General features: G+C 35.8%; 1 protein-coding gene across 7 annotated transcripts; it reads right to left on the bottom strand.

Annotated features, from left to right (window-relative positions):
• Positions 1-143: 143 nt before the first annotated feature.
• UFSP2 (UFM1 specific peptidase 2) lies at positions 144-15,926 on the bottom strand. 7 transcript variants are annotated; one of them, XM_070948197.1, is made up of 12 exons: positions 15,824-15,922; positions 13,717-13,795; positions 13,076-13,259; positions 12,916-12,979; positions 12,456-12,613; positions 11,283-11,475; positions 9,309-9,455; positions 7,797-7,961; positions 6,735-6,859; positions 4,727-4,803; positions 1,656-1,780; positions 144-403 (listed from the first exon to the last, which is right to left on the bottom strand). In XM_070948197.1, the coding sequence occupies exons 1-12, from the start codon at positions 15,869-15,871 to the stop codon at positions 317-319; spliced, it is 1,452 nt and encodes a 483-aa protein (XP_070804298.1). In that variant the 5' UTR covers positions 15,872-15,922; the 3' UTR covers positions 144-316. The 7 variants fall into 7 exon arrangements, 6 of the variants coding, with proteins under 6 accessions (XP_070804298.1, XP_070804299.1, XP_070804304.1 ...); XM_070948198.1 differs by lacking the exon at positions 15,824-15,922 and adding an exon at positions 14,558-14,641; XM_070948201.1 differs by lacking the exon at positions 144-403 and having other exon boundaries at positions 1,692-1,780; positions 4,727-4,799; positions 15,824-15,926.
• Between the last annotated feature and the right edge of the window lie 102 nt (positions 15,927-16,028).

The following is a 16,028-nucleotide window of genomic DNA, read 5'->3' on the forward strand; positions in this document are numbered from 1 at the left end:
TGCACTGTAGCTATACCTTCTTATTTTTGTCCCTTGCAAATCTATTCAACATTATGCTGGGAGCATGCCACTTTCAAAGGACAGGTATGGATGTGAGTTGTTAATATTCGATGACAAAAACAGAAAGCGATTCAAAATTAATAGGATATAATCAGATTTTATTTGAAAAATAATCTTGTACATAATTTGTGCTCTGAAATACTAGAGCAGTAATTTTATTTCAATGGGATTATGAGACGCATGATATTAAATACAAATAAACCATATATACAGAAAGCAGCTAGTTTATCACAACTGCATCATTCAACGTGTGTATTCAAATACATTTTGGTCGCTGAGGTAGACACAGATTATAGTAAGCATCTTTGTCCCAGAAATCTGGACCCTTCCAGCCACACCAGCCCTATAAAAAAAGGGAAGAGAAAATGAAATTCAGTGCTTTAATCCAATTGCTGATGTGTTAGTGAAAGAACTGGTTTTATGTATTCATACATGCACAAAAGCTAAATTTAAAGTTAAAAATAATTATAGCTACTCAGCAGCAGATTTATGCATTTTGAGGTAACAGGATTGTATTTCGCTTATTGTTCACTGGATGTGTATTTACAATGTAAATATGGACAATAAACTCCCAATTATATATAAAATAAAGCTATAAAAACAGAAAACGGTGTTTGCCAGAGACGAACTCTTTTACAAACTGAATTTGAGTAACAAATTGCCAGAAAATTACACTGAATTGATAGATGTGCCTTTGAATTCATCAAGAGTAGACCTCAAATTAAAGGGTTATTTAACTGTTTATAGTTTAGTCAAACAGAATAACAGAAATTTGATATATTTATTAACAATCAAATATAACAGAATGAACAAAAACAGTTTTTGCTTCCATTTCAATTGCCCACTATTAGGGTTTGCATCTAAGTCAACAATATGCTTAATCTGATACTTCATTGAAAGAAGTTATTAAATTTATTTGTTTAAAAGAAGGTTAAGAATAAAGCAGCACACAAAGCTTAATCAAAGCCAGAAACAATGTTTATTTTCTTTAAACCATACACTCACACTGTAAGCAATTCACTATTTCCCACACTTTTAATGACAATTAGAAAACAAAGGCAAACTCCAAATGGTGGAACAATTCACCCAGATCTTTGCATGTGAGGGTCATCCTAGTTGGAATTTATGAAAACAAGAGACTCTCAACACTGCTCCCACTATGTTAGAAAAACAATTACAAATAACATATATATTCTGTTCTGACTAAAAGAAAAAACACATTGTTCATTCTGATTCTCTGCAAAAAAGAAAAACATGGAAATATATGTATTTTAAAAGTAGTTGAAGGTCAGGTTTGTTAAATTAAACTATTTCCTATTTAAGATATTTCCAGTTTCTGTTGAAACTGTTTCAGCAATATTCAAGAGGATTTTGTGAACCTGACTGCATTGGTTTATGGGTTAATTTAAACAAAATGTATGTTATCACAGTACAATTATATATTTCTTTGACAAGATCTCTCCTATGTAGAAATTAAATTTTTGAATTTTATACAAAATACCAGTACACTTAAGAACAATGAATAATATGAATACAGTGCTTTTCAAAAAAATCAAAATCTCTGGTACTTAGGTCAATTGTGAAGGGAGTCTCACCTTTTCTAATATAACATGCAGATCCTCAGCACCAGTGTAGTGTGGATCCAGAATCAAAAATTTAATGTGCCCAGTGATCTCATTCCATGCCACCCCTAATATAGTGTGTGCCAAGACTCCACCACCTAGGAAGGCCAGAGAAAAGATAAAGCTGAAGATAAAGCTGAAACAGTGTGTTCCATGGCAACTCATTACTATTGGGCCACCAATATATACAACTTATTTTCAGTGTCCTTTGCTGCATAACGAACATGTCAATTCTCAATGATGGACTGTATTGTGCAGTGGTTTCCTCCTTTTTAGCAAAAGAGAATGTCCATTAGAGCTTTCTTTGGGATTAGATGTTGGAATGCACTTAGTATGTCATACAATGTACACAGCCTTTAGGCCTGCTTCTCAGCCATATGGTAACCATCCTTGATAAAACAATTAATTGTGATAAAGAGAACATGCTTAACAGTACTATATCCTTGCCAACTCTTTCATTTGTCAAAACAAATAGCAAAGAACACAATAACTTAGAAAGCCATTATGCCCAGTCGTGCTTAGAAAATACAGGTAGTTCTCTACTTGCAACCATTTAGTGACCATTCAGTTACAACGGCATTGAAAAAATTGGCTTACGACCATTTTTCACACTTACTGCTGTTGAAGCATCCCCATGGTCACGTGATTTACATTCGGATGCTTGATAACTGACTCATCTTTATGACGCTTGCAGTGTCCCAAGGTCATGTGATCCCCTTTTGCAACTTTCTGACAAGCAAAGTCAATGGGGAAGCCGGATTCACTTAACAACCATGTTCCTAACTTAACAACTGCAGTGATTTACTTAACAACTGTGGCAAAAAAGGTCATAAAATGGGAAAAATTCACTTTACAAATTTCTCACTTAACAACATAACATTTGGGTTCAATTGTGGTCATAAGTTGAGGACTACCTGTATATCCAATTGAGGGCTATTCCTTTCCCAAAAGCCACAGAAACATCAGATGCTTCATTATCTTTTATTTTGCCAAAGATCTTTTTTTTTCCTTCAGGCATTGCAACACAGGAAAGGAAGGAAAACATTGGCCAGCAGGGTTTTTCCTACCCTCAAGCAGCTTGAAAACAATCTGATAAGACAATACGCAAAAATAAAGCCACCATTCTCAATTCTGTGTCTAATTTTTAAAAAATGATTTTAATTAATTCAGCCTTTTAATTCTGCAGTTATATATATTTCCTCCAAAATATGTTGCACTGTCTTCGTCGTAGCTTACTTGATTGAAAAAGATTAGTCACTTTGTAATTTTTTTGTTTTCAATCCTACAACTTAATTATTAGATGTAAATAAAATCTATTAATAAAGTTTAATTTCTAAAGCATGTTCATTATTCTTTATTTATTTATTAGTTCGATTTATATGCCACCCTTCTCCGGAGACTCAGGGTGGCTTACAATGTATTAAGCAATAGTCTTCATACTTTTGTATATACCTGCTTAGTAGGGCTTTCGGCCCCCTCTAAGCGGTGTTCTTTTTTATACAAAGTCAGCTTATTGCCCCCACAATCCGGGTCCTCATTTTACCTACCTTGAAAGGATGGAAGGCTGAGTCAACCTTGAGCCTGGTGAGATTCGAACTTGCAGTAATTGCAGGCAGCTGATGCTACTTAATAGCACTTTAGTCTGCTGCGCCACCAAGGCTCTTGAGGGCAAATTCATTTTAGACATTAGTAGTAAAAATGGATCTTAATGACAAACGTATTTTTTTTCCTATAATCACATGGACAGAGGGAAGGAAATTGTATATATCTCCTGTATCACACAAACCACAATGTGGTTTATTAATATTTAGCATAAAATAATTATATCCTTTGAATTGGAGTGGAAAACCATCCAACCAACCTATGGTTACAGATCAAGGATTCTTTTTTTTTTTTTTTTTTAGAAAGCGGTATATATTTCAAATCAATAGAAGAGAATATTTGTAGCAGAGGGTTGAACTGTGGAGTCCTGGGTGCTGTCTTAGCTTCATGGTTTTCTTGCATATATTTCATTACCAAATAAGATAACAAACTGATTACCTAGTTTGTGTGCGAGTGCGTGTGTGTATTTTTCTGTAGATGGTTAAAGGAAAAAAAATAATTGTAGAGTACTTGAAAAGGTATGATCAAGTAAGAAAAGCCTTTGAAAAAGCAACACAGAGATTGTTTAATATTATTAGTTTATCTGTCCTTGTCTTCCCCCCCTTAAAATAGTTTGAAAACTTGTTTTGTTTTGCTAGTCAAACTTTCAAACATTTTTGTTGTGATTACTGACAATAGTAGCAGAATCATTTTCAACCAGCATGAAATTTCATATAAATGCCAACGAAACCTGTGAGGATGAAACTATATGAAAGAAAGAATTGACCAAAAATAATTCTGTCAATTGCTATAATATCATTTAAAATTGAGGTTTAAATATAAGGTAATGCAGAATTTCTAAGAATATAAATGAAGATGGGATAATTCTAGAATATCAATTTGCTCTTCATTCAATAAAAGCAAGTTTACTAATTACAATTCAAGTACATATACCAAAGAATACTAGATAAATAAAAGATCAGTTCTTTTTCATCTTAATTTTTCCGCTTCTTGAATATTTAACTTACTGTATTGACTCTGTAAACCTCAAATTGAATATTCAACTTAGACTCAATTCTGTAGAACATTCAACCTTAAACTAAATTAACATGGAGTTGCAAATTCAAATGTTAATTGGGAAACAAATCTTTGCATTTAGTTAAAGAAATGGAAGAATGGCGCACACATTTATAGTATATCCAATGAGCAGATATTCCAATATCTGCAACATTTCAAAATAAAAATGGAGGATCACTATGTCATCTGTAGGAGTTGAGAGTCTATTGCTCTTCATAAATTTCTTAACTCCAGAATCATGTTTTTTTCTTTTAAAGTGAGTGAACATTCTAATACACATTCTAAAATAATATTGTTCAGAAGAATTAAGGAACAAATGAGGATCTTCAACCCACCACTTTATTCATAAAACGGCCAGTAAAATATTTTAAATTTTAGAAAATTACCGATCATCACTGGTGTTCCTTCAGTCTTGAAATGATTAGCGAGTTCTCTTCCTTGAGAAGCCAGTTCAGATCCCTGGCTATGAAAAAAAATATTAGCACTAATGCTAGCACTAACTAGGATGAATGGTAATTTAGCACTGGTAATTTGAGAAAAAAGGAATAATGAAATATAGCAACCCCAATTCTCAGGTTCATAAATTAGAATCAAATCAAGTCCTCTCAAGTCTGCAACTTTTACCACATAACTTTCACAAAATAGACAAGAATCTATGATGTTTCATCTAATACCTAATATAATATGAGACACGATTAATTAATTAGGCCTTAATTTATTTATTTTCTATACAGATCTTCCATCCAGCATTCCTTCCTTTGTTCATTTATCCTACCTTTTGTTGTGCAGCCTAGGTGGCATACATAGCACACTTCCTATCATTTTTTTCACTAAAGTGAAGTAGGTTGGTCTAAGTGGGAATGACTGACATAAAAAGTCACCCAATGAAATCCTCTAGCTGAGAAGGAAGTCTTCGTGGTTCCAATCCAATACTATAAACTACATCACACTGGCTCTTATCTGGGCAGTGTTGATATGGATCCACGAATATAAAGTTATGAACTGGCCAAATGGAGAAAGGTTAGGTGTGAAAAGAGTCTACATCATATTCATTTGCTTATAATGAGACAGATTAAGTGGTATTTGTCCTAGCATTAATTTTGAATATAGATTACAGGTAGTCCTCGACTTACAACAGTTCATTTAGTGACCATTTGAAGTTACAACAGGACTGAAAAAAGTGACTTACAACTGATTTTTACACTTATAACTACTGCATCATTTCCATGGTCATGTGATCAAAATCCAGACTCTTGGCAACCAACTCATATTTATGACGGCTGCAGTGCCCCCGGGGCATGTGATTATCTTTTGCAACCTTCTGGCAAGCAAAGTCAATGGGGAAGCCAGATTCATTTAACAACCGTCTCACTAACTTAAAATCTGCAGTGATTTACTTAACAACTGTGGTAAAAATGGTCGTAAAATTGGACAAAACTCACTTAACAAATGTCTCACTTAGCAACATAAATTCAGAGCTCAATAATGATCATAAGTTGAGGACTATCTGTATAGAGCTTGATTTTTCACTTTGAAGTTGCTTTGGGATTGTTTTCCTTGTATAATGTCTAATTCATGAAGATCTAAATAAAATTGTACACTACCTGTTCAGTAGCTAAGAAAAAAAGAAACATTATGTGTAAATTTTACTATGCTAATTATTACACCAACAGTAAAAAATTAGGTAGAGTACAAGTTATTACTGAGCAAAATAATAGTTTGTTAATGCTATTTTAAAATTAACTGCCCTAAGCTAAGTCCTCTAGAATTAATAGGTTTTTGTACGTTTTACTACTCAGCAACATGATAAAGTGCATAATGAGTACTCATGCAGAGATTGATTGCAAATTCTTGGAAAACTAAGATCTTGGCTTTAGATGTGGTTTAGTAGCCCATAAATACAATCTGTTTCTTGAAGAATTTATCTACAAATCCTTATTTATCAATCACTTCATTTTTATACTGGTAGTCCCCAACTTATAACCAGTCATTGTGACTGTTCAAAGTCACAATGGCATTGAAGAAAAATGACTTACGATAGGTTTTCACCCTTATGATCATACAGCATCCTCATGGTCACGTGATCAAAATTTGGGCACTTGGCAACTGGCATGAATTTATGATAATCTCGGGGTCATGAGATCACTATTTGTAACCTTCCCAGCCAACTTTTGACAAATAAAATCAACGGAGGAAGCCAGATTCACTTAACATTGCATGATTCAGTTAATAACTACAGTGATTTGTTTATCAACTGTAGCTTAGAGGTCGTAAAATGGGACAAAACTCATTTAACATCTGCCTTGCTTAGCAATGGAAATTTTGGGCTGAAAACTGTTCTGGATATAAAAGTAAGCTAACACAAAATTGTTGGTGATTACTAAGTAATCTTACCTGACAAACAGTATCTTTGAAGTTATCCCTAATAGCTGACTCAGCACAAGTTGCACTTCAATAGAACCAATCCATTGGCACGATCCAACAAAGTTAGGTGGCTTGTCTCCAACATTAACAAGCGCCTTCAATCATGTCACAAGAGAAAGATGGAATAAGGTAACAGTCAGCTGCACAGTATTCTATCAAATCCAATTCAGTAGAGGCCAGAGGCTAAGAAAGGGATTTTATTTTAAAAAATAAATTAGCTCCCGTGCTTCATACAAAATGATTGCATAATATGTTTCTTTGGCTACTTCAATAAGTATTAGCAGATCATTTGCAAGATCACACAAATGTCTCACACTTGAATTGCTCCTCCTAGAGTTTATTTATAGCTACTGCGGGATCACTATTAAAACGTAAAACGTAGAAAACCAGCCACCAGATATTCCATCCAATGACCCTCAAACTGAAACCTAAATTGACGCAAACGAGGAAAAAATTTAAAGCTTGGCGAGAATCAGGCTTAAGCAAAGATTTGGAAATCTTATGAATTACTACAGTGATGGAGCACATTTAGAATTTAGAATCTGGAACAAATAGTTAAGGCAGGACACCTTCAGAAGACTGAAAGCTACATGTGGACACCAAAATGTACAGGGGTGTCTGTTTTGGTGGAAAAGAAAAAAAATCACAATGTTGCAGTGCAAACTGCACTGCTTACATACTTGGGTGCAACACTGCAATGCAAATATAAAATGAAAGTGATTCATTATGGAACTAGAGAATATTTGCCGTAACAATATTTAAAAGTAATTAATTATATGTAAATATAAATGAAATCAAATTTGATGTTTGTCCTGACCCCAATGCCACCGTTTGTCTATACTGTATGGTACCTGGCTTACTCCAAAAGCCAAAGTTGCTGCCCACCGCCAAAGATGGCCCTCAATCTAGAAAAGGTCAGATTTAAAACTAGTGTTCTAAGTAAAAGTTCTTTAACCAAAGTTCTTAAATAAAATATTCCTTCCTTCCTTCTCTGTTTTCTCTAGAGAATTCAGATTTAGAAAACATCTATACCTGTTGTATCTCCTTGTGTGTAGGGATTGCTCTGTCTGCGTACCCCTGATGCTTGAACCAGGAACATACTGTCTGTAGAGATCGATAAGCACAGCCCCATCCATTATCATCAATACAATCTTGCATGTAATGATGATAACTATATGTGCCATACACTAAATACACCTGTATCCAAAAAGAGAGCACAATTTATACATGTCAGAGTAATAATATTTGCTTAGGAGTTAATATGTTGCCTTTGAGAGATTTATATAATGAAAATGAAGATAATTTGTAAGTTTTACTGACTACATATTTGAAAGACTATTCAAGCTAATGAATCATAAAGTTAAGTGAGGGAGGAAGTCTGCAAGTGGGCATTAATGATGATTAAGACCATGGAATGAGTTTGTCTCTCCTTCTGATGCTTCCAGATGGAGTAGTTGCTATCAGAAGATACCATGGCAATTATGTTGTCAAATTAAAGTTCTGGAGCAAGGATTCTCCTTAAAAAGCAAGGTTTACAAAAAGACATTGTTCTCGATGAGCTTGGCAAGATTTCCCAACAAGATCTCATCAACCTCTCTTGAACAAATATGAATCAAAAGAGTGCAATGGTAATGATAGTTGGGTGTCTTTAATTTCTGTTATTGTTGACAGAGTGGCAGAGAAAGAAAAATCTGCAGCTTCTGTTCTCAGTTTCTACTTATATTTGTCCTTCAGCTGCTTGAGTTCCATGCATAAAGCAGTTGGAAAGGAGGCCAGTTTAAGAAATCCTTTTTTGCCTTCCACCACCCTTCCCACTTCTTCATTCTGGCCACTTTAATTGCCAGGATTTCTCTTTGAACTGTGGTCACCCTGGCTATCATTGGTGGATCCTTCTGCTTCTTTTCACCTCCCACCTATCTCAGGGAAAGGAGATGCCAAAAGTCCTTCCTTCCTTCCTTCCTTCCTTCCTTCCTTCCTTCCTTCCTTCCTTCCTTCCTTCCTTCCTTCCTTCCTTCCTCCCATCCTCCCTCCATTCCTTCCTCCCTCCCTTCTCCATCCCTTTTAAAATGATCTTTTAGAAGGGGTGAGGTGGGGGAAACAGTATTTCATGGCTAAAAAGGAAACTTGGTAGAATTCTTGTCAATTTCATGCATTTTTTTTAAAAAAAATAAGAAACTGTATTTTACAAATCCCTATACTAAGAAATCCCCCCACCCCTCCAAAGGTCCAGCCTTTCACAGTAGGCAGCCCAGTACAAAAGCTGTCAAAGGGATTGGCTGGTGCGTATACCCGCTAGAGCAGCAGCCACGAAATGGAACAGAAATATTTTTTAGGATGTAATAAAAGGCAGCAGGTAAACTGGGCTGTCCTGGGGTGGGAAAATGCTACTTTGGATGGGTGGAGGTCCCCATCCCAGCAGCCAGCGGCATCATCCATTTCTGCCCTTCTCCAAAGATTGCTGGGCTGTCCTCAGTGCTGGGGCAAGCAGGAAATATAGCCTTTAGACTTGATATTAGAACAAGCAAATGGAGAAAGGAAACTCACCATACCAGACTCTATTGCAGGCGGATTGAGATGTAGATGTGGATTTCTGAGATAACCATCTTTAAAAGATTCATCAGGAAAGTGATAGGCATTAGCTCTTCGGAAATAAGGCCTATCAAGCGGTAGATTAAATTGCCCATGTAATTCCTAAATGCAAGGCAAACATAAATGAGGATGAGCAAGTAAATCAATAAAAGATCCAGACATTTTCCCCGTTTTATAATGATCATACTTTCAAAATTAAGATTGTTTTTATTATAGCTTAGTGAATTTAAAAAACAGCAGGTTATAATATTAACCACCTTTCCCATAGTGAGTTATGGGGACATAACTTTGATACACTGGATTCAGTAGGAGGCCAGAAAGTAGGGTTGCCAGGTCTGCTTCCAAAAAATAGCGGACAAGCGGGGGGGGGGGGGGGGGGGGGGAGGGGGGAGGTTTAAGTAGTAAAAAAATAAAAAAAAATTACAATTAAATTTTATATTTTCTTACAAACATTTTAACACGTATTAAAATAATCACTTCAAAACTTTACTTAAAATTCAAAACATCAAATATATTATAATAATATGTAAAATATTAAATTACATTTTACTTTGCTGTCGTGTGTATTTTTTATTTGACTGCGCAGCTTTGATCAATTCTTTGTGTTTAAGGAATAATTCTTTAATTCAGTACAACATTGAGAAATATTAAAAAATATACAAAGTTCACTCTGAACTGATGGTACAAGCAGTCGGTTACGTTCGTCAGTTCACAAATTTCCCATGACGCTGAAAATTTGTTCAACGTTTGCATTTGATACCGGAATTGATGCACAATACTGGAACAGTTTCAGTAAACTCAGAGCTGGCTCTTTCATTCTAACTTATGAAAAAAAAGACAAAACGCGATTCTGCTATCCTTATTCTCTTAGACTGTACAGCTTTAGATTATGTACCATTTCATCATAAAGCTTTTGAATAAAAAAAATGTCCACTATTTTGTGAAAAAAAAAATAGTGAACATAATGTGAAAAAAGCGGACTGTCCGCTCAAATAGTGGACACCTGGCAACTCTACCAGAAAGCTGTTTGCCTGTATTGGTATAATCAAAACAATTTAGAAAATATAGCATACCAACCAAATAAAAGAGAGAATTGAAACCAACTAGAAAACCCATTTCAGAACGAGAAACCCATCACAAGTTTTAGGCTTGAAGAAAAGGACTGTCTTTAATCTGTGAGGTAGAGGGGTAGTTCCAAATGCTGATTGATAGATAATAAATAAATAAATAAATAATCTAGGGGTACAATTTTTTCCACCCACTTAAGAACTGAATCAGGCCAAGCAAGGACTACATTTGTCAACATTTTGTTTTTCACACTTGCCACCAGATGGTTCTGGGGTGTTCAAAAACAGGAAGTGCACTTAGATCTTTTCTTAATGTTATTCCCACTACATTTGGAGACCTGCAGCCACCAGTGGAGAAAACTCTGAATCAGTCTGCCCTTCATTAATATATCCAAGCTGTTTTTAAAGCCAATCAAGTTAGTGGCTGTTACCAAATCTATAATAGAGATTCTACAGAATAATTGTGCACTGTAAAAGAATAGACCATAATATGCCATGCTGGCCCAGTGCTCAGGGCCGTATTGGTTGAAAACATGCTGAAGAGGCCTTAATCTGCAGTGGATAGACAATAGCTAAAATGATGATGATGAATTGTGCACTGTATGAATAAGTGTTTTCCTTTGTCTGTTGTAAATTTCCTTCCCTGAAATACATGCAGCTTCCTGCCCTATTCTTTATTTTTTAGTTTCTTTTACCTACAAAAAAGTAAAATATCATACATAGAATCCATGCGTTAGAATCAAATCAACTTTTGAAATCCATACCCAGAAGAGGGGTAGAAGGAAATTATATATTAATAACCTTATTTGATTTAATGATCTATAAAAGTTTAATTATACATATTTTGCTTAGCATCTGATACCTTTCGGTAAGTCTCTAGCTGATCATCAGAAATGCCTGTAGGAAATGAAACTGTTACTAGATGCTTTTTTCCTGGTAACATGAAATGAAATTGTTCCGGCACCACAACTGATGTTCCTCTCATATGTTGCAAAATGCATCTTTCCATATCAGCTAGCTGCGTGTGAATTGCATTCACTAAGAGGCTTCTTACACTGTAAAACAACAAGAAAGAGTAATTCCCCCCCCCCACATTCTCTCCATTAGATTTTCTACACTGAGCAATCTCTATAGATATTATATAACCTATACTAGTAAAGATGTTTATCAGTGTACTGCCTGATTTATATTCTTGGTCTCCAAATAGATTTATATCTGCCTTTTCATTCATTGTAAGATCTGGCTCTATGGTAATACATTCATATAACAAACCTATAGAACCAATGACAAGTTTTTAAAGAATCTGACTCGTTCCTAATCCATTTTAGAAAAAGGATCAGCCTTTTTTCAGGAAGCATTTCAGGATTCTGCATATGAAATCAAATTTGGAAACGACAGATTTGGGGAGATCAGGCAAAGTATTTTACATTGTACTTCTAAACATTCCTCAAACTGTAGTTGTAAACAAATGGTAATATTAAGACTGAATTACAGCAATTCATTAGTAACATTACTCCAGCTAGAACATGACACTGGGAGGTAGGCTGCTGTAAAGGACAAGTTACTGTTAACAATTTATCCCATTTTGAAGGCACTGCCAAGAATTTGTAGTACGTACAAAGTTTGAGGTAGCTTTGGACCTGAATGTTTGATATAACTGTAGTTGTAGGTGCCATATTTGTATGGAACTTGCTCTATGGAGACTAAAGTGTAGGAATTTTCACTCCAAGTGCTCCAACTGTGAATTCCTTTAATATTTGACTATAGCTGGCAGACACTTTTTTTAGTCTGAGGCATCAACCACTTTTTTAGCAGTACTGTGTATTTCTGTGCCTTATCATTGTTTTTCATTCATCACAACCTGTTTTTGAATTGTTTAATGAGAAGGGAGCCAGCGGTTTCTAACAAATTAACTAGGTTAATGTTACATGCCTGAAAATTCTACCCATCTGGAGATTTGGATGCAGATAAAACTGCAAGAGAAACAAACTAAAGGAATCTTAAAAATACATACTCAGTTATATAACCTACTTACTTGCGCCATGTTTCTTCCGGAGAAATAGAGACCACAACATCAACTGGTAATGTCATGCTAATGTAGTGATGCTCTTTGCTTTCCTTTTCAATTACTGGAGCCAAAGGCTCTAATGAGGTTGTAATTTCCAACATGAGATCAATATTTACTATTGATGGCTGAAAATAAAGAAGACTTTAATATACAAATTATAATCTAAATTACTCCAAAGATTCTGATTCTCCTATCAGATTGTGGAAAAATGTTAGATCAGAAAAGTGGCAGACAGGGAATCCCACCACTTTCCCTAGAATCAATTTCCAATATAAGTTAAATAACTCAATATTGATTCTAAGAGAAAAGGACTAAATATATTGTATTTTTCACAAATACTTGCCTAATCAATAAACAAATTTGGAAATAATGAATTCTTCACATTTTATAGAAAAGTATAAGTGCAGCAAAAAAAATCTATACATACCATCTCTCGTAACTTTTTATCTTTCTTTTTTGAAAATCTCTGCTTGGTGCCCTCTTGTTCAAATCTGGAAAACAGTGCCAGAATGATTGTATCATGGCAAATTATTATACCATCTTGATCTTCACCCACAAAACCATTATTTTTGTCTAGCCATACTCACTGAATAAACTGTAGTATTTCCTTGCAGGCAGAGTCATCTGAAAGCTCAGTTGCCATGGAGTTCATCCCACTGTTTGGCCACAAATATACTGAGCTATGACAAATCCTGAATACCAGCACGTCAGAAGCCAGTTTAGCTGAAAGATCCTTGAAAATGTATTTGAGTGCCTCTTTTGTGGATGAGTCTAAAACAAACAAAGAAAAAAAATGCACAGGGAAAATTAGCTGTAGATTTTACATAGTGAGACTAATTTAGAAAGAAGAAAAGGAACAATTGTGAGCTTTCCATTAACTGAAGAGTGAAAGAAATATTCTCAATTAAGCATTTCAATGTGAAAGAATCTCCTAAATAAGAGCAGAAGACCTGTAAAATGAACTGCCTAGACATTTGGGTTTTGGTCCTCAATAACTTGGAAAGGAGAAAGTTCTATTAAGAAGAGTGGGACTGCTTCTGAATGAATCTGCAGTTGTATTACTCCAAAAGGAGAAGAGGAGAGGAGAGGAGAGGAGAGGAGGGCTTCTCATACTAACTTTGCTAAAACAGTTTTTGTTCATATAGTAGAATCAATATTTTAAACTTTTGTACAGGAAGATTCTTTATAGTATAATGTAACACAGCATTTTGTATTTCTACAGACTCACCATTAGTAGTGGCTAACTGAAATGCAAAATCCAAGCCTCCTCTTATTCTAAAAAGTATGTCCATAGTGTCTATGATGACCTATTGAAGTGAGGAGAAAAAAAAAAACAAAGTGTTTTTGGGTTGAAAATTTTCATAAATTGTCATGGCTATTATGGCTCAAAGATTCAAACCTACCATCTGAAAATGCAGCAGCTGAATGATTTTCAATTACCATGGTTTGTTTATCCATAACTGGTTGAATAAGACATAATGTTATGCCTACATATCATCCTGAGCTATCAAAATATAGGGACTGAATTCACACAACACATAGACCCAAGGTTAGGGATCTTCCAAACCATTCTGACTGATCAAGGTTTTGGTGGGTCTGACAATAATCCAAAGTGTGGGGGGATCTTGGTACCTATGTGAATGTGATCTAGTTTTTATCCCGCCCCCCAGTTTTGTGAAGTTTCTTTGGATTTTTAAATGTTAAACCTAATTTAGATTTTCCACTATAATGTTCCTAGCTTCAGAGTAGTAGCTGCCAGTCCCTATTCTACCATTCCTCGATCATGTTGTAGGCAGGATGAATACACCTTTATTCACTTTAAATATGTTGTAATAGTTGTTAAGGGAAAGTTTGGCCTTGATCAAAGATCAGACATTTACAGAAATATTAGCAACATCTAATTTATTTGAAGTCCAGCTATATAGTAGCACCTAGCTGATTTAATCTTGAAAAGCTGAATAGAATTAAATCTCATTAGTATTTGAAAGGCTACCAGAAAATCCCAGACCAGGAATTTGAAAAATATATTCTGAAAGAAAGTCAATAGTGAATTACTTTCACATTCTTACCAAGAAAATCAAAAGGCGTTGTCTGGGAAGTCACCAGGAGTTGAGTTCAGGAACTTCATGTAATTTATTTGGAAATAAGTACAGTATTCTTTTATTCCAGTGGAATTTATTTTTAATTAAACTTATAACAAATAGAAACCAAGAAGCAGCATTCCCAAAGCTATTCAAAATAGTTGTTCTATGTTAACTGCATTTACAAAAGAAAGCATGGCCACCACCAAGACAGAATTTCTATCACAAGCTGGGCCCTATACAGAAAGATTGGGGTTAATCTGGGCTAACTTTTTTGGGGGGAGGTGGGCTACTTTATTGAACTAAACAGATTAAATGTAATAAAAGAACATCAAAATTTTAAAAAGTACAAAAACCATGACAATCTGCTTACAACTAGGTGAGGTATAAACAATTACTAAGAAATATATTCTTTACCAAAAGTTTTACTGTCCTCCCATAAGGCTCTAATCTTTCCCTGAGTCCTACACAGGGCATTGGATGATTCCACATGGAGTGTAAGACCCTTAAATGAGATACAGGTAGTCCTCATTTAGTGGCTGCCTCAGACAGCAACAACTGCAGTACCAACTGTGATGAAAAAATAACTTGGCGATCATTGCCTGTGTTTACGACCTATACAGCATCTCTGTCAGTCATGTGTTTGCCATTACAGTCAGTTCTATGTAAAATTCTATGTAAAATCATAAGCAGTCACATGCTTTCCCACTTAGTGACCACTTGCCTTAATCACTGAGTTGTCTGTCAGTCCCTAAACGAAGACTATCTGTACATCTTCGTTGGTCTGGGTTCTTAATTGTGATTAAGGTTATCCCTGTGATTCCGTTATTCCCTTTTGCTTTTTAATTTCCCAAATGGTTTATTATTTTATCATCTTATTTTAGCCTTAACTCTTTGCTGTCCAGCTTCTTCACATGCTAAAGCCCCCCCACTCCGGCGCAGCGGGCAGTCATATAAATCTAGGAAAATAAAAGAAATGCAAACTCGTTCGTCAAACTGCCTATCCTGACAGGCGTGCATGAGAAGCTCTTCTGTGCCTAATTGTAATTGGGACCAAAGGGGGGGGGGGTTGCAAGCGGCCCCTGAGGCTCCCCCCAGCTGGAGCCGACCGGACAACAGCTGCTTCCTGACTGAAGGAAGCGCTGGGGCTCGGGGCCTCCGACGAGGACCTGCTGCTTTCGAGGCAGACAAGACGAGGGATGCCGCTGCTTTAATAGCAGAGCGACCGCGGCGGGTATCATCGGCCTGACTTACCACGTCCGTCAGCAAAACGCTAGGAAGAAGCGATCCCAGCAGCGGCATGCTCCTCCTCCCCGATCGAGGCTCCTCCCCCACCAGCTGACACGTCACTCTTCCGCTCTTCTCTCCCTCTCTTTGCACAACAAAAGCGAGCGACGCGACAAAGGGATCGCGCCGCTTTTCCGCCTCTGTCGTTGAAACCGCCGAACTTCATTTCCCG

The sequence above is a fragment of the Pituophis catenifer genome, unplaced genomic scaffold (assembly GCF_029215685.1).
Source record: "Pituophis catenifer annectens isolate HBS135680 unplaced genomic scaffold, rPitCat1.0.hap2 SCAF_8, whole genome shotgun sequence".
Lineage (NCBI taxonomy): Eukaryota > Metazoa > Chordata > Lepidosauria > Squamata > Colubridae > Pituophis > Pituophis catenifer.

Coding starts and splice junctions, on each gene's coding strand:
- UFSP2 (XM_070948197.1), bottom strand. CDS start 15,871: ATGCCGCTGCTGGGATCGCTTCTTCCTAGCGTTTTGCTGACGGACGTG. Junction 6,860..7,796: donor CACACAAGGAGATACAACAG/GTATAGATGTTT, acceptor ACATGATTGAAG/GCGCTTGTTAATGTTGGAGA. Junction 1,781..4,726: donor AGGAACACCAGTGATGATCG/GTAATTTTCTAA, acceptor TGGCCTTCCTAG/GTGGTGGAGTCTTGGCACAC.